Source organism: Micrasema longulum, unplaced genomic scaffold (genome assembly GCF_059751315.1).
Source record: "Micrasema longulum isolate JH-2025_06_02 unplaced genomic scaffold, ASM5975131v1 h1tg000460l, whole genome shotgun sequence".
Lineage (NCBI taxonomy): Eukaryota > Metazoa > Arthropoda > Insecta > Trichoptera > Brachycentridae > Micrasema > Micrasema longulum.
In genome coordinates, this window is record NW_028277658.1 from 103,352 (window position 1) to 130,740 (window position 27,389).

Genomic DNA, 27,389 nt, shown 5'->3' on the forward strand with positions numbered 1-27,389 from the left:
GAGGGTCGGTCGTGTATCTTCGTAATCGCTAGAGAAAATTTATCTTCAACTATTCCGTCAAGTTTAAGGTATAACGTCCTTATCTTCCCATCATATTCGAGGCCTAGATCTTGTCTCGAGGTAGTAGTATTTTTTTGTCCTTATTTTGAATAGGTGTTATATAGGTGGCATTTTGTTTTTACTGTGTAAATATTATGTAAATAATAAATAAAATAACTTCCACGCACAGGACGTTATCTCTTAAAATAGGACGACAAATCTAGAGCAACGCTCTGTAACCTTATTCTGTAATTAATTCGTTTTGTATGAGTGAAAGAAAGCAAAATACGATTTTAATTGCGTCAAGTGAGATGGATATTTGACAAACGAACGAACTTACGAAAGAAAATTGTGACAGAATAACCCTGCAGAAGTGCATAAACTTCATTTCCGCCATAGAGACGCCAAGAACAAAGCAACACGACCTGTAAAATAAGCATAGTGCAGATCAGTTCGGTGTTTTTCTTCTTCTTTTACACATACGCTACTAAAAAAAAGCATGTGGATATCACCAGTTGCCTCCAAGAGACCCTATCACCAGCCAGCAATCTTGCCTCTTCCCATGTCGATTCAGCGCCCCTTAGTTCCACCGAATAAGGTCGAAAGATCGTCTTTGACGGCCTGCGAGGACGGCGTAAGCCCGCAGGTTTAAAGGCAGGCAACTTGGGTTTAGGTTCTCCAAAGGCATGTGTAGCACGTCTCCACGCCAGGTCCAGCGCCGCATCTTTAAAATGCACGTTATAAGAGGCTGCTGCGTTCGTTTTTGGACTTCAAACTTAGTTTTAAAATTGAACCATCTTATGCCTAATATTCTCCTCAAGCATTGTCTCTCAAAACTCAGAAGTTTGGTGTTCTAAGCTTTGGTAAGGTGCCAAGATTCGCACCCATATAAGAGTAATGGCATTTTACAAAAGTTGAATAGTCAGAGCTTTTGTGCATGCTTTCATCCTCAGTTATGTGAGCTCTGAAGTATTTTAAGCTGTCAACTTTCTCGATCCACTGTCCATTATTATAAAGAGGCTGATCAGGGTCAGGACAGAATTTGTTGCACATAAGTCGTTTCAGTGTTCAATATTTACCTAATCACGTGTATGATATTTATTTTAATTGAATCCGGGTAACTTCTGCCATAGGTCGCGCTTTCTACTGTTTCTTCAAAAATATCAGGTGTTAACATTAGTTGAGTACTTTTTTCCAAATTTAAAAATTATCTTTTAACGTAAAACAAAATGATAATTGGTATACATTTATTTATTTTAATAATTTATATACATAAACAGTCTACAAACATATTACATAGATTCGTCAAGGCTGATGTTGCAGCGGACCACGCTTTGCGGATCAAAGAAGGATTCGGGCCTGCCAACTTTACGGCTGTTGGTGTTGCCCGCTAAAATGTTATGTATCATTCTGACACTCTACAAATGATCCCTTAAAGCATTTGTAATGGAGAGTAGATGGTTTGTTTTGCTTTTCAAATGCCACGCTGGTCTAGAGAAACAAATCGTATTGATTTTTTTGAATGGAAATAAAATGAATTAGATACGGTGAATCAAGTGACGGATGTATTTAATAAATTTTATATAAAATTTATTTGAAAGCATGGAAATATAACTAGTATAATGTATTAAATAGGTTATGTTCGATTTAATCAATGTCAAGTTTTCTAAAGCTTCCTTTTAGTCCAAGGAGATCATCTACCAGAGTCTCCGACTGACCAGACCTTCTAGTTTCGTCAGTTTTGTGAGACATGGAGTCCAAATACCACTGTCGGCATTCCGGCGATTTCATCACCGTCTTGATGTTATCTAAAATTAAATAAGACTTGGTTAGTACGTCGATCCGCTTGCTTCAGCTTCAGCGTCGAAAGTACATACATTTATCTGGAGATATATGCTTATTAATCAGACATTTTCACAAAATAAATTTATAATACGTAAGTATGCATGTATTGTACAAAAAACAATATAAAACATAAACTCACGGGGACCACATGGGGTGCAACGCAATCAATACTTAGAACTTCGGCGCAAGGCTTATACATATCAGCTGTGGAGTATGCGTGCCCAGTGAGGCAAAAATCTGCCCACTCCAAACAGGTGGACATAGCAGTTTATGAAATGGCACGAATAGTAGCAGGATGTTTCAAGCCAACACCGACTGATAAAGTATACCCAATCATCGGAATCGCTCCACCGAAGAAGGACAGCTGCAGAAGCAGAGAGGTACAAACAAACCTACGATCCTAGACATTCCCTACATTTAGAAACCGTTTTATCAAAGCCACCACTCCTGTTGAACCCTCACAACAGCGGAGAGAAGAACTATGGCTACAGGATCTTGGAGCGAGACCGTAGATGGATCAAAATGAGGGTATCTAAAGAGGTGAATACCTACCATACTCTCTATGGATCGCCCTCAATAGACAACGGGTGGGTGTTACACGATGTAAAAAAAATCTCCAAAGGTGGGAGTACCTCTCTGGTGATGATGTATTGTGTGACCCAGGACGACAGCCACCTATTGACATGCCCGCTCATGGAAGAAGGCTGCACTTCTGGGGACCTAATTGTGGCAAACGACCGGGCGATATCTGTCGCCAGATATTGGAAGTGGCAGAATATAATCCAACCGGACACGCTAAGTGAGTAATCATCATATTCCTGTCCGCACTCGATGGTGCATAGGGCGCTGCGTTGATACACCAAATGCAGTGTATATCGATCATCAGTTACATAAGGTGATAATACGCTTCAGTCGCCAATCCAAAAACATGAGCTGTTGCAGTGTAGAAACACCTTTTCAAAATAATATTTTTTGTTATAATAATAAAAATACGTATTTTGTTTTATTCTACTTCTATTTTTAATTTTAACAGTGACTGGCTTGCGTCGTGACCGACATCGTTAGACTGGTATACTAAATACCGGCAGCCTCCGCAGTGTAGTGGTCATGACGCTTGACTCACACAATAAAGGTTCCGGGCCCGATTCCCGGAGAGAAATTAAAATGTGATTTTTTTAAGTCCAGGTGTTCTGTAATGTAATTCACCACTGTATTTGGGTCTCCTGTCCCGTTATGGTGCAAAAAATCTTCTTCTTCTTTTTTCATTCCCTTTCCGCACCTAATGGAGCATAGAGGACTGCATTGGTACACCAATTGCATCGTATCTTGATCAGTTTTGTTTCATGAAGGTAAGATGATCAGTCTTACGCTTCAGGTGCCAGTTTAGGGACTTTGAAAAATTCTGGTGTGAAAACACCCTTTCAAATAAATATTTCATGTCAGCCATGTCGGGAATCGAACCCGAGACCTCTTAGGCATTCGCGCTGACCATTACGCCACGAGGCCGACAAATTATTACTATTAATATAGGCTCAATATTACTATTGTAAATGAGACTCAGCTTCCGTTTGCAGCGGAGAACTGAGTCGTTCAGGTGATTCTTAACGAAAATATTCTTAGCAAAAAAAAACTAGACACGTTTTTTTTTTTAAATAATTAAAATGCAGTTTCACCTAGAAATATCAGTAAGAAAACTAAATATTTGTTGGCGACCTTCCCAAAAACCAAACCCGGGACCTCAAGCATTGTAGGTGAACGCGTTAACCACTAAACTACGAAGCTGACTTATCTCCACTAGATTTTTCTATCCAGGGTTTTTACTTGAGAGTAACTATGGAGTCGAAAGCACTCGTCTAGGATTCTGGATTTATTTCAGAGACTGAACCGTATATTTAATACTGTCGAACATTTATTATTAATGTTAAACAAATCGGGGGATTTATCCACTCTTCAAACGATTCCAAAATGCTATCATATCATATGCGCGGGTCCTGATATACCTAAAAACCATGACGCTCAGCATTCAGAAAGATGACGTAAAAGACGAATATTGATTTTAATCCAAAATATTTACCCATGAGTTCGAAAGAGGTTTCAGGATACGTTCCTCCCATATCCATTGGAATATACTCTTTGGAGACATAATTGAACAGTTCGTCCATATTTTTGTGGATGTACACTCTTTCTGCAACTTTTTTCTTCAAAGCCGACCTGATAGCTATAATCAGGAACTCAGCGTATGAAGGAATGTTGATAATATGGAATGCTTTGATCCTGGCTCCGTAACAGTGCTTGGAAAAATAAAACAGACACTAATTAATTTGAAGATAGTAATCAGCTTCACAGATCTCCTATATGTGATAGTATTTTAGAATTATCTGTTTATTTATTTAACTGTTTATGTATATAAACAACCTTAAATCAATAATATTACGAGTACATAATGTGAAAAGGGAATAAAAAGAAAAAGGAAAAGAGAAGAGATAAAGGCAGAGGGAGAAAATGTTTCGTCAGACGTGATTTAAACAGAGATACTGTAGTAATATCTTATTTTACTCTAGTGAAATCAAAGGCATTTATGGAAAAGGGTGTGATCCATAAAAAACGAGTACTCGGAGAAAAAAAAAAAAAAAATTAAAGTAAACGCCTTATTTGAAGAACGCAAAGAACATGGCCGATTTATGACGAAGCAATCTCATTGATTGAAACAAGAAGACGTATATTTAAAGAAACACTAGATGGTATCAATCATTTGATAAGTACAAGGATGAGCGTACCAGGACAAAGAATATATAAACTGCACATTATGTGCTCAGTTGAAGAATCGAAGAAATGCAGGTGTTTGGTGAAAGTCAATTTTTAGGATTTATACTAGAAAAAAAGAGCAGTTGAGAGTATGAATCATAGAAAACGTGGTTGCATCTTCGGAATTGAAATATAAGCTGCAAAAATAGGCTTAATCAAAATCATCCAAATCATCAAATCATCAAATCATCCAAACTGGAGATGGAGATACAGGCATTGGCTGCAAATCAACAATTAGAATAGAAACAAGAATAATAATCTAACCTAACCTTAAAGCGGAAATTTATAGACACCAGGCATCTTTTTGCATTTGAACCAAAGATTTCAAATAGTCCTAGAAACTATAGTGTGCAGATAATAAAATAGGCAATTTGAAATACACAAACATCCTGATAACATAACATTCTCTTCTGCAAGCATTTGCTTAAATTTAAAATAAAACATTTATTTAAACAACTCAACATCCTTTTTTTTTTAATTTGCAAAGAGATTCCTTAACAAGACCATAGCCATTCTCCAGTGAAAAGATAAGAGTGTTTCCTATGGCTGTAAGAGCGTTTGGAATATCACCCCTGATCATCTAAATTATAATAATAGGAAGAAAAATACCTTTTACAGTAAACATAAGCTTTGAACATAACAATTAAGGCGAAAAATAAGCAACCTTCTAAATTTGAAAAGACAAAAACATAATATAAAAAAAGACGACGGGCTGAAATTAAACTCAACATGGTTCCCGACACTACATACCACAAAAATGATACAGAATGCGCCTACTGCTGACTGCAACTCGGTAAAATTATTAGTAAATAAATACATTTTTTTTCTACAAAACAAATCGTTTGCCCTGAAGATGGCAATGCAATGGTAGCCAAAACGGTGGCAGTGAACTATTAATATAACAGTTTATTGATTGGAACCGTAAAAGGGATTAAACTGAGGAGAAAGAGTGTTTTATAGAAAGGAGAAATAAACTGGGCATCATATTGTTTTTCTTATTTATTTGTTTTTTGTCTTCTCTTAAATACATAATATAAATATAAACATATGTAGTTGTGTCACTGTATTCAATTAATGTTTGTATAATGTTGTAATTAAATAAATAAATAAACAATTAATTATAAATATACCTACCTGTATTAAGAACATACTCTTTTTTAACATAGTGGGAGTCATCTTGATAGCATGTCCAAACTTCAGGTTGCTTAAGTCCCAAATGTAAATATCACCAAGCACAATTTCCATGGACAGTCTTATGTCCGCTACCATAAAAGATGACACGAAAACTTCCAAAGGATGAAAAGTGTCAGGTTCACCAACGACCCTGGAAAAAAAATTGCAAGATGTTTTATGCAAATTGACATAATTTCTACGCCAAAAAGGCTTTTTTTAAACAAAATAAATAACTCAAGGCTGGATTTCACTCCCTAGAGAGTTATCTTGATTAAAATTGATGGCAACAGTGAATGGAAGTCTGTGTATTAGAAGGCTAATGAAACATTATAAGAACTATTATTGACAGTCATCAATTGACTTCCAACTTTAGGCAATAAATACCAAGACGTTAGTGACCCTTTCCATTAAAAGTGAAATACATAAATGGCGGGCCTTCTCCTGTAATGTATTGGGAGGAGAAGCTAGTATATAAAGAAAATAGGTTTAGATCACATTTTTTTTATCTTTTGGTATTTTTCAAAATTGTGTTAAAATTAACAGAAATCTTGATTTTTTTTCTTTTCTAGATTTTATTTAAAGGTACAAACGATTTCTCACTATCAAAATTGGTATATCTTAATACATATTTATATTTACATAAACTATGTTACTAAGCAGCAGTTTAAATAATTAAATGCATAATAACTTTTTTTTATCGTTAGTAATAAAACAATATAAAATAGTTTTAATTTCCTCATTAATACTTTTTGTTTCTTTATTAATATGTGTTCTTATTTTTTAATTTACTAGTTCAAAATATTTTACTTGTTTTTGTATCAATGTTTTTAAAACTGTTTATAAATTACTGTTTTTTTTTTAGGCTTCTTCATTTGTAAATAACTGTTAAGTATTTATTTGTTTTACATGCTTTTTTTTGCAACCTATATGTAAGAGACATTTAGTGACATTTATTTTAATAAAATATAAAAATAAAATTGACTGGACCAGTGGTTAAATTGCTGTGTTGAATACACTATTTTGGCTTGGTTTAAATGTTTTCATCTCTTGATTTTTGTTAAGTTAAAAGCTGAAATCTTTATATATTGCGGATGAGGTTTCTCTGACTGAATTATTGAGAAAAGAACTTCAAACATTGCTTAGTACGAAGGTGAAATAATACAATCATAACCCATAAAAACATATTAAATTCAACAGCTTGCTCACTACATACCGCACGCCACATCTGAAAGTAAGTTAAGTATCTTAAGTCTCTTAGCTGTGCCCACATACAAGGAAAATTGCTCGTTAACAAACAAGAAAAGCAACCTAAAAAAGCACTCTGTAATCTGTTAGCCCTGACAACTTTTTGCCGATGTAAGATAATCGAGAAGTATATAAGTCTATGTTCTTTATTCTTCATCTTCTTCTTTTTCCATTCCTACCGAAAGTTGGCGACCATCGTTCTGAATTCATCACGATCCTGGGCCAGTTTAATCAGCGCTGCTGCATCCAGCACACCGAACCACTGTCAGAAATATCTGAGCCCTAATGGTCTTTTCTGACCCATACTCCGCCTGCCTTCTATATCTTTCCTTCCATAATAAGTTAAAGAAGGGCATACTTCTCATTGCGGAATATGTGACCAAAGTATGGGGCTTTTCTTATTTTGACAGTGGTCACTAACGCCTTCTCTTTGTGAATAATGCTTAAAACCGCTGCATTGGAGACACGACCAGTCCATGAGATTTGATATTTTCTTCTTCACAACCAAAGTTCGAAGGCCTAAATTTTGTTCGTCATTGAAACTTTAACAGTCCATCCCTCCACTCCATACAGTAACACTGGCAATACATAAGCTTTGTTAGATCGAGCAAAAGAAGGATATGAATTCTTCACTGACCAGGACTTTTTGATTGGATAAGAATAACTCGTTGACAATTTTGTGACAAGGATGTGTAAAGTTTTTTATTTTTTTAGACACAAAAGTGAAAGGGGTCCAAAAAGTTGATTTTTGATCAAATTGAACGTAAAAATTATTTAAAAAAATATTCCATCCCAATTTTGGCCCTTAACCGAGGTTTGAATATTATATTTGTTTGAACATTTTGTTTATTATCTATATAGATAACGTTATATTTTTGTTAGTAAAGATATAACTTAATCACATTACTAATTCAAACACGTTTTAAAACTACCTAAATGTAAAAAGTTTACTCTCCGCGGAACTGATTCTGTTGAGTGCCTGACAAAAACAATGGCTCATTAAAACAATGCGACATTTATTACAAAACAAACTGAAACTCACGCCCTTAGATGCTTTTTAAATAAGGTTCAATGCAATAATAAAATTTAATTGGACTGATTTCTTACTTACGAGTATATACGAAATAACAGCAGGTTTTGCGCAAAAAATTGTCATTTTTGACAAATTCAAGCTCTGGTTGAGACAAAAGTAATATCAAAATTTATTTTTTTGAAATTTTTTGCATTCCAAGTAATCCAAAAGGCAATTTTTAGACGCCTTTTATTTAAAAATTTGTCAGTCCACCCTAATTGTACTTTTAATAGGACCTGTAAAAGGGCCATGGATAGTTGAAATTGAAAAAAATGATCATTTTTAGATTTCAATATTTTGATTACGTTGGAAATATTATTTTTTATGTTTACGTTTTCGATTCTATTTCACGCAAAGCTGTGTTAGTAATTCCACTTCCTAGAGCTTCTATTGTCTTCAAGGAAATTCAGAAATAAATCAAACAAATAAAAAATAACATACCGGATGATTTGCACTCTGTAATTTTCTGGTGTAATTTTCGGAATAATGATCCATTGAGATGAATCAAAAGACTCACACATGCCCTTTTTCCAAGGGTCTCTGTCACTAAACAATTCTGGCATTGCATTTTTTGCTGTAAACATATTGTCTAGTTTCTTTTTAGTCTTCTCAATACTGAATTTGTTGATTGACAAAAAACGCTCTGCGGATCGGGTATCTGTAAAAAATATACAAAATATACAAAAACATAAGCAATAATCGATATCGGAGAAAAATGGCCGCAAACTGTTGCTACTATGCGCTTCAGGGCCACGATTACAATCAGAAGTTAAAGACAGTATCCCTTATCATGAAGTCATAGTTGAAAATAAATTCTCCCAAGCGATCGCGAAGATACACGATCGATACTCTCTTCAAGTTTTGAGGTATGTCCGTTGGTTTATACTAACGGATCTAGTACCCCACGGTACACAAATCTATAAAAGTGTCAAAATCTATAAAAATTTCACCAAGCAATTTTTTTGTTTTAATTACATTTTTTTAAATTTTTCATCGCTCTGAGGTGGTAAGTCCTTTTCTTAAAAAAAATAATTTAAAATACGAGACAGTAACTAGTAAGTTTTTAAGTCGAATTAAATTTTGACATAACTGTCAGTTTTGAATCCGTACGGCTTCGTGCTGATCTATAAACGTATAAGAGCATCTAGCCGTAAAAACATTGCCACCATAAAACAGATTTGTTTTATTATGTTTTTTCTACCTTTTTTTACTGTTTTCTAGAGTGTACTTATCGAGATGTCAAAAGCCAGAGCTTTGTTTTACTTCAGTAGATAAATAAAGATGAATGATAAGTATACATATAAAAAAAATTATTTAATATAAAGTTACATGTTAACAAAAAGACATACACAATCAATCAAAAGTACAGAAACGAAAAACGAAACGGAATACCAAACCAAAAATGAAGCAACCACTTGTTCTTGCTGTGGGATTACAATATTAATAATTTAAATACAAAAACAAAAACATTTTTTTATAAATAATTGCATATACATATGTATACAAATGAGCATGCGTGCGCAAGCATGTATAATTACACACACTTTACACGCGCACGCACACTCACCCACATACATATTGTCAAAAGTCATATAAAAATCATTTTCAAATGTGCATCTTTTGCTTTATTGGGATTTATTTGAGTTTATAATTGTTTTGAAGGAGCAATTTTTTATAACAGAAGCATATTAAAAATATAAATGAGAACTTTTTAAATTTTTCTCAAGAAAGGAACGCGGATTAAATTTTCGGCGTCATTTGTTGGTTGAATTCAACCTTATGACGCTGTGATGACAAATCAGTAGAGCATGTCGAGATAGATAGAAATAGTACAGAGGTTAAGGCTGTAGTCGGTAAATTGAATCGTACGGTTTGCCGCCGAATGCGTAAAATATACCGCTTCAAGACAAAGCAATTAAAAAAAATATCCTGTTACATTGTATGTTCGTCAATTTCTTACGTACTCTACATACTTTGTTTGACAAAATGAGAAAGACAGAGATAGATAGAGTTTTTGCGTGATTATTTAATAGGTAAAATCTATAAATAGCACTCCTGACTAGCGTACTGCAGAGATAATGTAGAATTGTACAACTATCGGATAATCTGTGACATCTGTTGATTGTTGATTTCTGGCTTCTGGGTAATTATAGATATTTGTATTTTCGAAGTTGACAGATAACACTGTTATGTTTTAATGAAAATGCACCATGTCACTAAAGTGAATGCCAAAAAAATAATGCACTTCATAATATTGTTTTCAAGAGAAAAATTATTTGATCTCATCAAATTACGTAAGTAAAAACATTTTTTGACAGTATGACATTTTATAATATTTTTCCTTTAAACTGATAAGTTTTTTTAAATTTGCACTTGATCATGTATTTCGTAATAAAATTGGAAAAATATGGTAGATAAATTCTGAAAATTTAACAACGTATAATGATAAAAGACTCGGCCAAATACCTAAAAATATTTTTATAGGTTAAGAATGTATTGTGTATATTATTTCACTTGATTTAATTTTCTTAGTTACTATTTAAGTTCAAAACCATGATAACTATCAATTAAGGTAAGCATTGCATTTAATCTACGTAAAATTGATAAATACATTTCATTCCAGGTGCAACAGACAAAAGAATAAAGTCAGCCTACCAACTTTTACACTAAAAACCTATAAAAGCGCATTTAATCACCTATCTGAGAGTTGTGTATCAAGTTCTATATTGTAAAGCATGTATTCCTCTCAGAAAATACTAAAAGGATGTCTGCATAATCTTACATGAAAAAAACTAAAACGGTAATTCAAGCATTTTAAGAGTTTTGTGCATAGAGTGGAAACCTTGTATTGACAAAATACTGTAAGCGATTATTTTAATATGCATTGAGAAAATATAAATATGCTTAATTACTTACATAATAGTTTTATTTCTATTTTTACACCTATGTGAGAGTGACGTTGTAAAATATTTTTAAAATATATACAAGTGTTATAAACCTTTTCGAAGTAAATAGAATTTTGGATAGATCATCATCCCTATCACCTATTGGTGCATAAGGGATTGCATTTGAAAACAAAATACAGCGTATTTAATAATATATAACATGAAGGTAAGATGATCAATCCTGCAGTCCCGTGCCAGTCCAAGGAGAATTAAATATTCCAGCGTAAAAACACATAAAAAAAAATATTTCACTTAACCCTGCCAGGAATTGATCGTGGGATCGCTTGTAAGTAAAAATAAACAAATTGTGGAGGAAAATTTCATTTATTATTGAAAAAATACTAAAGTGCAAATGGTTCAAAAATATATATTATTGGGAAGAACCAGTAAAGAAACCCAATATTTTTGATAACAATAGATCGTTAGTCATTATGACTGTAATAATTTATTGTAAATTTAGTTTCTTGTTATTTTATGAAAAATACATTGTGAAAAAGAACTAAGAATATATTTCATGTTACAATGGTCTTGATTTAGGAGGGACAGGTTCAATCAAAGTTGTGTATCTGGAAACAGAAATTAAAAAATAATAAAAGCAACATCTACATAAATTTAAAAAAAAAAAAAACCATCATAGTTGAAAGAGGGCGGAATTTCTAAGCTGATTTAGGTAAATATTTTTCTGAAACTGGTGAGTATAATTTAACTTTTACTGGTTGATGGGATGTTTTCCTTAAACAGCTTTTTTTTACAATTTATGACTTTATTGGGGGCAACTTTTTTGTTTTCGATAGCCTCGAAAACATTTGGTGGATCTCTGATAGGCATGGATCGTGTAACTCGGGGGTCAACAAGCTCTGGAAGCAAACAGTTTAAATAAAAAGATTCTAATTTTAATTTTATTTTAGATTCCCAAAAATCATCATCTTTACTTATGTATTCTATTTTAATTTTATGTTGGGCTCCGGTCCACACTCCAAAAAGACATATATTTTTTTTAGTAATATGCAACTGTCCTTGAACTTGGTAATACCAATCGTGATTTTGATTTACATAATACTCGGTATGGTTTCTATTTCTTTTCCAAAACTTAATTTTACCACTGTCGATGGCGGTTTCAACAGTCATATTAGAAGCAGACGATGGACATTTTATTTCTATAATGATACCGCCATGATCCGTACTAATGCTATCTGGTGTGGCGCCTAGAAAACAATATTCACTATCAATAAACAGCCCACACTTCTGAAATTTTATATTTTCTTGGAGGCTTAATTGGTTTAATGCGGTCAGTTCATTATCCTGACCATATTTAATAGAAAAAATATTACTTAGCGATTTACTATATAGCATACTTTTAACTAACCCTGAACAACTAATTCCTATTCTTCTTTTACAAACTTTACCAAACCATGACGCAGTGAGTAAATTTCTACGCTTTTCTAACCATTCCCCGCTATCTGATTGTAAAACCGTTCTTCTTTCTATCAAATTTCTTTCAGGACTTGACAATTTCAATTTATTTAAGAAAATGGTTTTGGAGTTTTCAAAAGACTCTTCATCCAAATCCGGTTTTTGGCAGAGTTCGCCATATTCAGCTTCTTGAGTTACCTGGGAAATTGAATTATTTTTTGAATAAAATTTTTTTATATAATTTTTTCTTAATTTACTGTATTTTATTTTATTTTCTTCAAACCTTTTAATATTTTTTGGACTTCGATTGAATATGATTTTGTTGGTGGAATAGTGAATTTTTCTAGTGTTGAATGATATGACAGCTCCAGAGCAACGACCACTATAAGTTTGCCTACCAGTCAGGTTAGTTCTTTTGCCCCCAATAAATTTAGCTATGATACTATTGAAAGCTTCAACTATATTACTGTCTACATTATGGATTAAGCTACGAGAATTATTTGCGAGTCGAGAAGTATGATATATAATTCTAGTAAATAATTCACAAGATTCTAAATTGAAAATGACGTTTTCATTGAAACCTTTTTTTTTACAAAAGTATGTATCGCAATTTGCATGTTCTCCAAAAACATGCCTCGGTGTATTTAAAATGTCTAGATTTAAAAGGCGAATTTTTTCTTCCACAGATATATTATTTTGTGAAAATCTATATTTAATTGCACTATTTATAGCTACTCTTAATCGCATAATTCTGCTTTTTAATAGTTTACGAAGAGCAACATCAAATTTAGTATCGGAAGTGAATATATACATTTTAGAACAAAAGTTTCTTAGTAGATGATTGCGACATTCAATTTTTTCAACAGTTATATTAGGGTATGGTCGACATTCCAAAATTTTTTTATACGTGCTCGAATCTCCATCTGCAATTAATCTAGAATAAATTAAACCATGCGTCGATATGGAATTTTTAAACCCCTCTAAAATGATCGCCGATTCCATACCACTTGAAGATCCTGAGTAATTTTTAAAACATTCATGCTTTGGTGCCTCAATATTCTTATTAGTTGCTTTGGCACAAATCACACAGTATTTATTTTTAACACCCATATATAGAACTTTCCCCATACGAAACCCTACTAAAGAAGCTGCGCCCGAGTTAGACGAGTAGTTGGTTTTGTATGATCTCTTGGACCAACACCCGTCAGCCACAACAGTTATCATTGGTATACCATTTTCATCAATTTCACCATTCGCAGTAGCCAGTTGTCCCTCTTCTTTCGCTGCCTCCTCCATAACTTTTAGTTTCGCAGTATCCCACCATTCACACACTTTCTTATTGATCTTCAAATACTTCCATTTACTCATGCAAGGAATTCCAACAGCAGCAGTCAACTCTTGCAAACCACTATATCCAGAACCGATACTTGATATTCCAGACACAAACGATTCATTTAAACTCATTTCATTCGATCTGTCCTCGCAACAATTTACAGAAAAACATAATCCACACATATTACATTTTAAATTTAATATAGAATTAAAGCCATGCAACTTTTCATCCACAATCACTATATTCGTTCCTTTGCAATCAAACATGGAAGAATGAGAAAATATTTCCTGGATTTTAGTGAAAAATTCCTGGATGTCCACAACTCTCCTGCCTTCCAACTTAAAGGGGTGTAATGGCTGTGCTAGCAGTTCTGGAACTAGCTGTTGCGCCTGAAATAATACAGATTAATTAATAATCATAATCCAATTTAGATCTCATTAGCTATTTTAATGTAAATACTTAAAATATTCCTACTTTGATATGAATACTAACCTGACAACCGTCATCTTCTAGAATATCAGTTGAAAGACATTTCGCTGGAACACCCTAAAACATTTCAATTTGCATATTACCCAAAAGGCAAATATAACCCTACTTATTGATAGTCAATATTTATAAAATAAGGGTAATAATAATTATTATTTGTACTTTTTTATTGTGAATGCAGACAATTGGTAGAATACTTTGTACTTTATTACTTAATTAATAATAAATGTTGTAGGAATTTCATTTATCTAAGTAAATAAGACAATAACTTACAGTGTATTCTCCACAGGCCTTGGTTATTTTGAGCTTTTTTGAATCCTAAAATAAGCAAATAATAAACTGTTACATTTATTTGTAATGGTGATACAATTATTTATGTTAATCAAATGTCTGTCCTTTGTATTCTAAATTTTAATACTAATAAATTAATCAAATCCAACTTACATTGCATTCCTCCTTTGGAAATTGGGATTGATTTAGTTTTCGTTTTGGGACTAAAGCATATGGTTTTTTCGGCATTGTAATGATAAAATCGGCCACTAAATATTCAAAATTTATGGATTAAAGTATCACTCGTCTTTGATTTCTATAATAAAGTAATTCTGATTGATAGAAAATATTATTAGTCTGAGTCGCCAACGTCGAAACGTCAAACAAGTAGAATGAAGTTGGCTGCGTTCGCGACATTGGAATAATTATATGGCTGTTTAGTGTACACTTTTGTACATAGTACCTACCGAGTGCTGGTATGTCCTAGATAAATGTGCAATTTGACTGTTTTTGTGTACGTGTAAAACGACGTCGTTAATTGTTATTTGAATATGACGTAAAATTACATTTTTCAATTATTTATCAAATTCGAACAAACTATTCATTCAAAAAATAACTTGGTTTTGATCCTGGTTTAAATTGTGTAAGAAGGAACACAAAAAATATATGTTTCGAACTAAATTTTGTTTTGAAAAAGGCATTAAAATTTTGAGCACAGAAAACACGTCTGTCTGCGGCCGCTCTGAGGGCCGATCTGAATGTAATAAAAACCCAAATAAGACATTGTTTAAAATTGAATATTAAAACTAGAATTATCGTATTGAAAAAAAAAAAAAAATACAGTTCTATAAAAAAAGGTTTTAACTAAACTATTTCAATATTTTTAATTTTTTTATGGTATTACTGATTGCATAATTTTACGTAGAAATAAAGGAAAAATTTATGTGATTTAAAATGCTTATATTTCTTTTCAAAAACAAAAAAATAAGATTCTGCCGCGGCCATCTCCTTTTTAAATCTATTATCTTCAAATCATTGTTAGAAATTTTAGTTCAATACTTAGTCTTTATTGAGATCCCAGATTAATAAGCTTAGTCTAAATTTGAAATGGCGTAATTTGCCGGTCTAAAAGTAATCATATATAAATATAAATATAAAATATAAAAAAAATACAGTTCTATAAAAAAAGGTTTTAACTAAACTATTTCAATATTTTAAATTTTTTTATGGTATTGCTTATTGCATAATTTACGTAGAAATAAAGGAAAATTTTAGAAAAATTTATGTGATTTAAAATGCTTATATTTCTTTTCAAAAACAAAAAAATTATATTTTGCCGCGGCCATCTCCTTTTTAAATTTATTATCTTTAAATCCTTATTAAAAATTTTAGTTCAATACTTAGTTTTTATTGAGATCCCAGATTAATAAGCTTAGTCTAAATTTGAAATGGCGTAATCTGCCGGTCTATAAGTAATTATATTTTAGTTATATGAAAATTTGAAGTACATTTTTTGATAGAAATACCTATAAAAAGTATTGTTTTTATCTAATATTTCATTTTTAATTTTTTTTATTGCGCGATTTTTAACAAACATTCGTTTTAAAATGGCAAAATCGTATGATTTCCTAATTTTGCGTTCGTTTTACCAGACTACAGCCTTAAGTTAACAAATGATGACAAATCAGTAAAGCATGTCGAGATAGATAGAAATAGTACAGAGGTTAAGTTAACCGTCTCGGTATGTACCGATGAAGATAACCTTTGTAATTGTCTCCCAGAAACAACAGTCCAAATTACAAAGAAATGCTAAGATAATACTGTACAAAGCATTGATCAAATCTATTCTGACATATGCCTCCAAAACCAGGGTTTGAACAAAGGATATTGAGAAAACTATTGCTGCATTTGAGACAAGGATCTTCGGAGGTGTTCATGGCTCTGTGAAAGAAAACATCCATTGGCGTCGTCACAAAAAAAACTACATCTACGTCTACGGAGCGCCCAATGCTATCAACCCTATCAAGGTGGAGGGCTGGCCATATAATTAGAATGAAAGACGACAATACCGAAAAACGCCTAACGTTCTCCATACCAAAAGGATGACGAAGACCAGGAAGGTCTAACTGCTACGGATGGACTGCATCAGCGCGGTACGTTAACGTTGGAAGTTATTCATAATTCGTATTCGTTTTTTAAATAGTTGCATATGTATGAATTATGTAGTTTCACGTTTTATCATCATTGTGACCATTATGTGAAACAATGTGTTATCGCGATTAAACTTCTTAGATTTTCACGGCCGTTAAGATGCGCAATAAGTTTTTCTGGGTTATTATGCCGTGTGTCGTTCGTACTCTCTACCGACGTTTCGGATCGCGTTACAGCGTCCATCATCAGGGTTGATGTTATTTGTGTATGAATATGTGTTACGTTAGGTACTTAGAATTTTTACCGTGTCGTAGTCGTTTTTGTGTGATGTTATGTATTTGGGACTTGTACCGTGTCGTAGTCGTTTAGATTAATGTGTACCATTATGTAATTAGGATCTAGAGTAACGTACATAATGGTACACATTAATCTAAACGACTACGACACGGTACAAGTCCCAAATACATAACATAACACAAAAACGACTTCGACACGGTAAAAATTCTAAGTACCTAAAGTAACACATATTCATACACAAATAACATCAACCCTGATGATGGACGCTGTAACGCGATCCGAAACGTCGGTAGAGAGTACGAACGACACATGGCATAATAACCTAGAAAAACTTATTGTGCAATGTGTTATCGCATTCAAAAAAATAAAAATTGCCAAATTAACCACTCACTAGGGGGTAGAGAAGATTCAGAGAACCACCCCTTGAGATGAAGTGCAGCAGGTTAAAAAGAGTGAAAGAGATTCTCAGATACATCTAAGGCCTACCCAAGGTGGTGTGGTCAACAATGTTTGAGTATGTCCAAATGCTTGCAGACTGGCTGGATTTCATTCCTAGGGAGTTATTCATATCGAAATATATTGGAACAGAGAGGAAAATTTTTTTTAAGAAGGGGAATCTGAAAGTCTAGGCATTTACATGTTTAAACATGGATATAATGATGAACACGTAAATGGTACACAGTGGGTAAAGTGGCCACTTAAACCAGCCAATGACCGGTTATAAGACGTGTAAATGTTTTTTACGGTAAAAGATACCACTTTGACGTACGACTTGGCTACTTTTCGCTGCATGCTCACGATATGAATGAATCGCAGACAAATTCAGCTCATCTGAGTCTTTACAGGAGAAATAAAATACTTAAATTATCTGAAACGAGTCCTGTCCTGACCCTGATCACTCCCTCTACTTCACTGGGCAGAGAATGGAGAAAGTTGACAGCCTCAAATACTTGAAAGTTCACATGACTGAATGGTGGCATGTACAATTGTGACCAAATTGTAACCAAATTTTAACACGGTGAGCAATGTCTGCGACTATATTTGGTCGGGAAAAATAGTACCAGAGGGTACTTTATAGGTGAGAAAGCGCCTTACAAAAGCACAAAAAATCAAACCATGAGAGTAAGAGTTTTAGGGGAACATTAAATATATGGTTATTGGATTTAATAATTAATATTTAGGAGATTAAGGAGTTGTTTTGGACAAGCATAAAGATAATACAGTAAATAAATCACTAAAATTACTTGGCTTCATTAACAGAATATCCTCTGATTTTACAAATGTCCGTACAATCAAAACTCTTTATTGCTCGACTGTTCGCCCTCTTCTAGAATATGCTTCCGTGGTCTGATCTCCATTCTATGTCAATCGCATAAATCACATTGAATTAGTCCAACATCGCTTGCTTCAAAAAGGAGCGTGGATGCTTGGACTAGAGAGAGGTAGTTATTCTTAAGCAGAAATAGAGTCCACGTTAAATATTTCTAGTCTACAAAGACGCAGAACTAATATTGATTCCATATATATGTATGTTTGGCATACTAAATGGTATAATCAATGTTCCATCATTACTGGAACAAGTATAATTCAATATTCCGACTCGTAGGTTGAGGAACAATGAAGTACTGTTCATCGATCATGGCCTTACTTCTCCAAAGACTCGTTTTTTTTGTATTGTTAACTCAAGACAAGATCTGGACTTTTTTGTTTTAAGTTTACAGCGATTTAAACAAGCAATAAATAAATAGTCCAGATCCTGTCTTGATGTCCCTTATGTCTGTTAATGCTTCTTTTCTTTTTTTAAAAAGGTTTTTAACTATTATTTTATTGTTTTATTTAAACACTTTAACACTAAATGGACAATTTCTGTTAATAAATAAATAAATAAAACATCAAAGTCTGAAAAAAAAGGCAACAGTTTCACATAAAGAGTGTTTTAAGGATACGGCAGTGGAGACCCTTAACCAAATTTTCGTATTTTTTACATCCGCCCTATTAGGCCGTTAATTAATTTATTTATTTCAGCTTTATTAGGTTAGTTCAAAATATCTTAAGAAAAAAAATATTAAATTAAATTTTTTAACATTAATTTTTTTTTCAAAATTTCTCGAGACCATATTTTTAAAAATAATTTTGAAAAATTAAATTCTTTCTATTTCTATCTCTTTAATTAACTCACTATATAGCTTCGATCCCTTGTACAAAGAGTTTAGAGATTATGTTTTTCTCCTCATTGGTAATCTTATCTTTTTTTTATCCCTGACATTGTTGGTTAAATCTTAGTAATATTTTTTCTAATATATTCATCCCCTTTATAATTTTATGTATAAAAATTGCTAAGTTATATTTTTTTTGCTGCTTTACTGTGAGCAAGTCAATTTTTTGTTCATTTTTTCTACGTTAGAATGCATATTTCTTTTGAGTATATCCATATCCTCATTGCCTTATTTTGAAGAATTTGTACATTTTTAGTTTTCCCTTCATAACATAAAAAAAAATGGAGGAACCGTAATCTATGTGTGGAAATATGATTGTTTTATAATCAAGAGCACTACTTACTTTATCTATTACATTTCTTAATCTTCAATTGGTGATTTTTTTTTTGGATTTATTTTTTGTTACATATTGAGATTGTGTTTTGAAATTTAAATATCTATCTTAGTAAACAGCGAGATACTTACGTATATACGTTATTAACAATAATAATAATAATTATGGACAACTTATATAGCGCCATTTTCGTAATATAATACCTCAAGGGCGCTTTACAAAGTGATTATATAAAGATATCAATTTAATTTGAACTTTTTAATTTAAGAAAAATAATGTACTTTTTCATATTACTTTTGACTTTAATGACAATTTATAGGCTATATTCGGGGAAACATGAACCCTCTAAAATTGTTAAACTCAACCCATGCTAAACGTGAATTTAGTCATCCTTTAATCGCCAGCCATGTTCAGACGTGGGCTTGACATTTAATTCGAAACCAAAATAAACGAAAAGTAAAATTCACTGATGTTTGTCAACGTTAAAATACAAACTTTTTAATACACAAAAAACAACATCCTCCAAACTTTTCAATCCATGCATTTTAGTCGCAAAACACAAACATGCTTGTAACTTTTTTCCACTCAACATATTTTAGATGTTATTATTTGTAAACCTTGAGCACGTTAATTAAAAAAAGTTGCAAAAAACCGCACGTAAAACTGTTAATCCATTTTCGAGTATTTGTGGGACACGACACGGCGATTCATTTACATATATATATTGGCCAAAGCTAATTACAACAATTAAATTAATGTACAAAAAATATAACAAAAAGAACATAAAGCCTTTGTAGCAAAAAAAAACAAAGGTAATAAAATAATGGTGTGAAGAAGCCTTTTCTTGGGGTCAACAGTTGTATTGGACACCCAGTTCGTCGACTCTATTCTGTTTTTGCAGGTAGGTCGGTCAGCGTGCTTACGCTACGAGGAGATGTTTTTATACCTGCAATGCAGGCTGAAGTATAGTGAAGGAAGTCGGCGAAAGTCCTACATCCAACAATATAATAATAATGATATTTGGCTGATTTGAAGAGCGTCATTTTTGTAAAAAATCGTATACGTTAACTTACATTCTAACTAAACTAAATATTATATTGTCTGATTTATAATTCAGGGTATGATAAACTAAAAAAACTGTGATTTTAGATATTTTTTTATATTTATTTTTGCACGACAACAGGCCAGGAGGCCCAATTACAGTGGTGAATTACATCACAGAACACCCAGGCTTGAGAAAAATCACATTTTAATTTTTGTGTTCTCACCGGGAATCGAACCCGGAACCTTCCGTGCGTGAGTCAAGCCTCTTGACCCCTACACCACGGAGGCCGCTGAGATAGGATATGAACTGACTAAGACTGTCGATGATTCGTCGTTTTGAAGGCAATTGGTTCTAGGCAAAGCGGCCGGCAACGGCAAAAGCACGATCTCCGAATCTAGTGATTGGGGAGCGCCGGATTTCGACAAGTTTTTCGCTACCTAAATCAAATGCCGGCCTAAGAGTAGATTTTCTTTGACATGTATTTTCCCTAAAACAGAGGTTCGATTGGTATCTTGGAACCATTTCATAAAGGGATTTGAATACTATCCAGCAACATTTGTATTATATTCTCTCTGAGCTTTTTGACCTGTGCAAATCTTGAAGATGTTGTGGGATGTGATAATATTTTTTTACTCCCGTAAATAAGCCTTGCTGCTGTGGCATCTCACGCGTGGTCCTCATTTTACTCTTCAAAAGGTTGTTTAAAATATTATAAACAAAAATAAGTCGTACTTATATAATATTTAAACACTGTTTATTCCAGCAAAAATTAAATGCAGTAAAATAATGAGATATATTAATGAATATGTAAATGAAAAATTGGAACACTGAATTTATGTTTAATGCGAATATTTTCTACGTTCCGGTTAACAATAATTTCGGAAGACTACGATCGTTGATCTGGTAAGTGGTGGGCAGCAGAGGTAGAGAGAAGGGCGAGCGATCAGTGCGTCGGTACTTTTATTGGCTTACTACGTCACTGATCCTCTGGGTTGCCAACGTCACAACTGACGCGTTTGTAGGCTATGCCCGACGCCGACGGTTGGTGGTACCTACTTCTGAGGCACCACAATGGTATACAATATCATACAACAATAAGATCAAGATTTCAAGATATGCCATGCTAATGAATCTCCATTCACACTGTGTTAATGGCAAAGAGATGTATGCTTTTTAGCAGGAAAATTCATCCCAAAGAATTCCAAATCCTGCGACAAATTGACTAATATGCACATTCTGGACTTTGGGACAAAAGAACAAAAAAAATGCAGTTAGAAGACTTGACAAATAGCAAATTTTGACATGTTGTGTCATGGTTGGGAACATGAAAAAAAATTGATTGCATCAGAGATGCGACATTACTTATAGCATTAAGTATTTTGTTCAACTACGTTCTACGTTTCTCAAATAAAGATGGATCACTAGATTGCTCTATTTCAACATAAAAATAATTATTAATATTCAAAGCATGAACTTTGTGGTCCAACAATATTATGTTAATAAAATTAGTATAAAACCACTCACCGACTTATCTGTCTACCGGTTTCGAGACGTAACCCGTCTCTTCGTCAGGACAACAACACTACACCAACATGCAAATATCACTACACACCTTCACCATAGTAGATTTGCAAAAATATAAAATCGACATGCAGGTTAGACACATGCTTCACTACGCCACCACCGAGGGTTAGTGACTTATATAAGTCTTATACAAATTTTATTAACATAATATTAAAATAATTACTTATTTGCAATCTGTGCAATCATGAAACTGAGAACAGTGTTGGACAGACACAATATGGTCAATATAAAAAGTGTGGAGAAGATCTAACACAAGTTTTTAAGATTTATGAATTTTAAATTAAACATTCCAATTGAAAAGCTTAACTATAAATGATTAATGAAGCAATTAAAATAAATAAGTATTAGTGATAGAAATTTCAGATTTAGTGCTGCTTTTCAAGTTATTAAATAATGTTCTTGACAGTCCCGAACTTTTAAATTGTGTGAATTTTTATGTGGGACAGCGTGAGACAAGACAAAATACTTCTTTTGTTGTTAGTTTGCATAGTTCAAACTATGGGAAATACTCACCTATTCCACGGTTTCATATGTTAGCAAACAAACATGGTAACTTAGATTTACTTCATTTTTCTTTATACAAATGAAAATCATTACTTTTTAATCAATTCTTTTCAAAATTATAAAAAATGTACTAAGTGTTATACTTGTTTTACTGTTCATCGCCTCTGTTACTTCAATACTTTTTACGTTTAAACGCTTTAATTTTTTTGTTGATTTGCTGCATCCTATGTCATAATATCTTATTCAATTTTTCTTTATTATTTCTTTATTTTATGCTAATTTTGTTTCATGTTTATATATTTCCTATACTGTGCACATGTTTTTTTTGTTATTTTATACTTTTTCAAAGGCGTAAGCCGCCGAAATAAATTAATAAATAAATATGAGTAAAAAAAAAATGGAAATTCAATTGGAGAAGCATATTACTAGATGGGGTCAAACTAGTAAGAAGAAATGAGTTTAAATGGCATTAATATTTTTGAATTTTAGGCAACGATGGTGAAAGTGAATACTGGGACTTGTAAACGGGTGTAATTAGTGTTCTGAAGAAACAGGTAGACTGAAAAAATTCAGGAAGTGGTTATATACAAATATTAACTACTAATTATAAACAGTTTCGGGAGATTGCTAGCGTTTTCAGTATCCAAAGGTAAAGACTTCTTTTATTAATATTTGAAGCATTAGCTTTGTGGTCAAACATTTTAATAAATTTTATTAAATATTTATATCCCGTCAAGAGTAATTATAGTAATACTACTAATTAACATTTTACAACAGAGATGAAGAACATTTGAGAGAAAGTAATATAGAAGTCTAGGCATCTACAGGGCTTATGACCTGTCAATTATTTAATCTCTTATTTAATCTCTCCTCCTTCCCTTTTTCCTCTTTCCTCTTTTTCCTTTTTCCCATTCAGTAATAGTTAAGGTAATTTGTAAACAAATACGTTAATTTATATTTTTATATATCTTTAGCTTTTTATTTTTTTTTCTATTGAAAATGTTCTTTGACTTGAATTATAAAAATAAAACTTTTATTTTATTGGTTGGTCGGAAGAAATTGCCATTTGGCAATAAGCCCGCTAATGTACAAAAAACATAATGTACAAAAAGTTAAATTAATAAATATATTTTTGTTCAACAACTATGGTGAAGGTGTAAAGTGGGTTTTGCATGTTGGTATGCATGTTGGTTTAAATGGTGTTTTGACGAAGAAACGGGTAAGACCTGAAACCGGTAGAATTAGAAAAGTCGGTAAGTGGTTATACAGGGAGTTATTTAACCCTGTCACATCCGAAACTAAGATGATCAGTATGACCAAAAAGACATATTGGCACATTAAAATATTTTTTTAGAACGAATAAAATTTACAAAAATAAAATATTTAAAAAAACAAATGGTTGCTTACGTCTGCACGAGAGAAGCAAGGAGAGGGGAGGGGGGAGTCTGATGTTAATATAAACAGCGTCAACCACATGGCTACGCCCCCCTCGCTTCTTCCCTGCAGAAGTAAGCAACAACTTGATTTCAATTTTTTTTATTTTTTTATTTCTGCGTTCTTTATTGTTTTAAATATACTAATATGTATACTTGCCCATACTGATCATTGTGGTTTCAGATGTGACAGGGTTTAAAGAATAATCTGTATACAAATATTCATAACATTTAGTAAAGACTTTTCCTCGACAAAGTACGGAAAATCTTACCTAATTCTATGTCTGGTAAATGGGGTTCTTTCTCGAACCATTCCTTAAGGACGACAACACTGTCGACCAGGAGCCTATCGGAAACGTTTTCTTCTTTAACCAGCTCCCGGAACTTACTCTCCGAGACTTGGAAAAGGAGTTGCTGCCACTTTTCGACCAGGGGCATTGTGGCTTTTCTGAAATAGATACAAAATCAGACCCGTTAGTATGCCATGCCTTTGTTTCTCAAATAAAAAAATCTTGAGGGCATTGGAAGCAAAGATAGCACCCCCAACCTCCAAAACATTTTTTTAAAAATTATGATGTTATTCTGTAGTTTATAAAATTATTATTTATAAAAATCATGAGTTGAGTTGCAAATGCAGTTTAAAATCATACTTCTAATATTTGATGATTGTTGATAAATCCACCTGGTCCACGAAGAAGTATAGAAATTGAAAAATAAAATTTTCAGGCGTTGCCTAGTATGTGGGTGAGATAATTCAATTAGATGAATCTCACCCGCATGAATGGAGGTTTCAGCTCTTTAACTTTACAAACATCAACAGATGAAAGACTTTAAGGTATTTGTTTTTGAATATGAGCGGAATGGTGAATGTTACACAGTGTGTAAAGTGGCTATTTAAACGAGCCAATGACAGGTCATAAGCCTTGTAGATGCCTAGACTTCTATATTACCTTCTATAAAATGTTCCTAATCTCTGTTGTAATATGTTTCAATTATTTAATGTATTCGAATCGTAGTTTTTTAATTTATTTTATTTGAAAATTTATTTATTAATCCTTACGGATTATTACATTCATTTTACAAAAATAGTATAAACTTTTTTTATTCATACTCTGTTGTTCAAAATAATATTTTTCACATCTTTTGAAAAGTTTGACTGAGTCTTTTGTTTAGTTTTGTCTGGTAGTTTATTGTATAATTTCAGTCCCTGGTTCATTAGTTTTGATTGTCCTTGTCTTGTTTAGATATTTTCCTTATATTCTCGTATTATGTCCATGTTGACTATATTTTTTTACAAGTTTTAGTTCTTTATATACAATTACATTAGTGGCTAATTTATTAATAAATTTTAATGATTCTAGTTGAAACAGTTCAGTTATATTTAATTGCTTAGTTTGTTTAAAAAGTTCTTTAGTTGCAGTTAGATAGGGAAGGTCATATATTAACTTTAATATTTTATTTTGTTGTCTTTGTAGTCTGTTCGTGTCATTTAGGTATCCTGTTTCCCATAGTAGTTGCGTATAACATTAATTTTAATTGTTATATTGTATTGTAAATAATTATTAATTGTTTTAGTTTATTTTACGGGCACTGCCGAAAAAACCATAATATGTTAGTACACATGTTATTGAAATGAATAAAAAATAAATCTATTGACTGACTTATTTTTTAAGAGGGTAGAGAGTATTTGACTTGTGTTTTTCTAGAGTTTAATTGCTTTTCAAATATCAGATTTTTCAAGTAAGTGATGGGTAATAATTATACATTATATGTATGGTACTTTTTGCTTTAATATAAAGTCAAAATGTATTTCAAAAACTTTATCACTTTTAAATATAACAAAAAATCGAAAAACTTAGTCAATTTTGCCTGTCAAATTTGTCATGAAATTTTTCTATTTACTCTATGTCAACCGGTCTCAAGACGTACCCGTCTCTTCGTCAGAACACTAATTAAACCAACACGCGAAACCCCCTTTACACCTTCACCATAGTTATTGCACAAGAATATAAAACCAACATAAATCATCATTAATTTTGAAGATGTTTTTAAATTTATTTTCTTATTTAAAGATTCTTCTCATGGTTTCTTTGAATCCCTTAAAATGTGTATGTGTATGTTTTTCCTTTTTAAAAAATGTTATTAATATTTTATTTTATTTTTACATCTGAGCATGTTTTTCATTCTCTATTTTAATTCTTAACTTTTAATTACTTTTACAAATATTCTCCATTTTTTAATTTAATTTAAATTTTTAAACAACTTCTTTTTTTGTTTTTTTTTCCTTCTCTTTTTTGTACATTAATTAATAACCTTACATATAATTACTTTATTATATGGAAACTTCACTGGTCCATTAGAGTTAAGTCTAACTGTGTAAAATATAAAACTATGTAACTGTACTGTATGTTTCCTAAATAAAAGAAAATAAAAATATAAAAAAATATATAAAACTAACCAAAAAGCACATGCACTGATTAGGACAAACATACACTGATAAGATTATGAAAATATTTTATGTTGTTTGAGAAACGATTTGATTGGTGTCCTGACAAAGAGACGGGTACGTCTCGAAACCGGTAGACATAATAAAGCCGGTAAATGGTTACGTATTAATATTTAAAAACATTCGTACAAATATTTGCAATGTTTGAAAACAAAGTTAATGCTTTAAATATTAATAGTAAATGCTTTCATTATTAATAATATATTGTACAATAGTTTGAAAAGAAAATATTTAAAATATGCTTACGATTTAATTGACATGATGTAAATTCACAGTTTCTTGTATATTCTGATTACACCAAACTTTAGAGGATTGCAGCGAACATCCAATTCATAATATTGTGAAGGAGGTACTGGGTCGACTTAAAACTCAAAAATACTGGCCGAGGTTCATTTAGTCGTGGTCAAACCGGTTTGGTAAGGACACGGAAAACGAAAAGTATTTGGTGTCAACATAAGTTGTGTCCGATTTTTTTCCAAATGAAGAAAACGAGACTGCCGTCCTTACAAAGGATGCAGTATTTATTTATTGAATTTGTTGAAACAATTCATATTTATTTATTTATTTACATCAAGGCAGTATATAACCATTGAGATACAATATAACGAGTAACACTCTTTACAAATCCGAGCCAACAAGTCAAGAAAAGGAAAGAAATGACCAGCGGAGGGAGCAAGTATCGACAAGTCATTA

General features: G+C 32.3%; 1 protein-coding gene and 2 long non-coding RNA genes across 3 annotated transcripts in view; 1 reads left to right on the forward strand and 2 right to left on the reverse strand.

Moving 5' to 3' along the window:
* The window catches only part of LOC148281457 (uncharacterized), a 44,760-nt gene extending 17,695 nt beyond the window's left edge, over nucleotides 1-27,065 (reverse strand). The window contains exons 1-6 of the mRNA XM_088226679.1: nucleotides 26,943-27,065; nucleotides 24,463-24,638; nucleotides 8,621-8,837; nucleotides 5,824-6,013; nucleotides 3,959-4,175; nucleotides 1,695-1,847 (exon numbers count right to left, since the gene is read on the reverse strand). Coding sequence (XP_088082805.1) covers nucleotides 1,695-1,847; nucleotides 3,959-4,175; nucleotides 5,824-6,013; nucleotides 8,621-8,837; nucleotides 24,463-24,638; nucleotides 26,943-26,956 — 967 coding nt within the window. The 5' untranslated portion in view covers nucleotides 26,957-27,065. The remainder of the gene's footprint in view (nucleotides 1-1,694; nucleotides 1,848-3,958; nucleotides 4,176-5,823; nucleotides 6,014-8,620; nucleotides 8,838-24,462; nucleotides 24,639-26,942) is intronic.
* Nucleotides 10,244-11,368, forward strand: LOC148281458 (uncharacterized). Its single transcript, XR_015822355.1, has 2 exons — nucleotides 10,244-10,473; nucleotides 10,803-11,368. It is a non-coding gene; the product is annotated as an uncharacterized LOC148281458 (long non-coding RNA).
* LOC148281459 (uncharacterized) lies at nucleotides 12,799-15,020 on the reverse strand. The gene is made up of 4 exons (XR_015822354.1): nucleotides 14,801-15,020; nucleotides 14,630-14,674; nucleotides 14,363-14,416; nucleotides 12,799-14,259 (listed from the first exon to the last, which is right to left on the reverse strand). It is a non-coding gene; the product is annotated as an uncharacterized LOC148281459 (long non-coding RNA).
* Nucleotides 27,066-27,389: the final 324 nt, after the last annotated feature.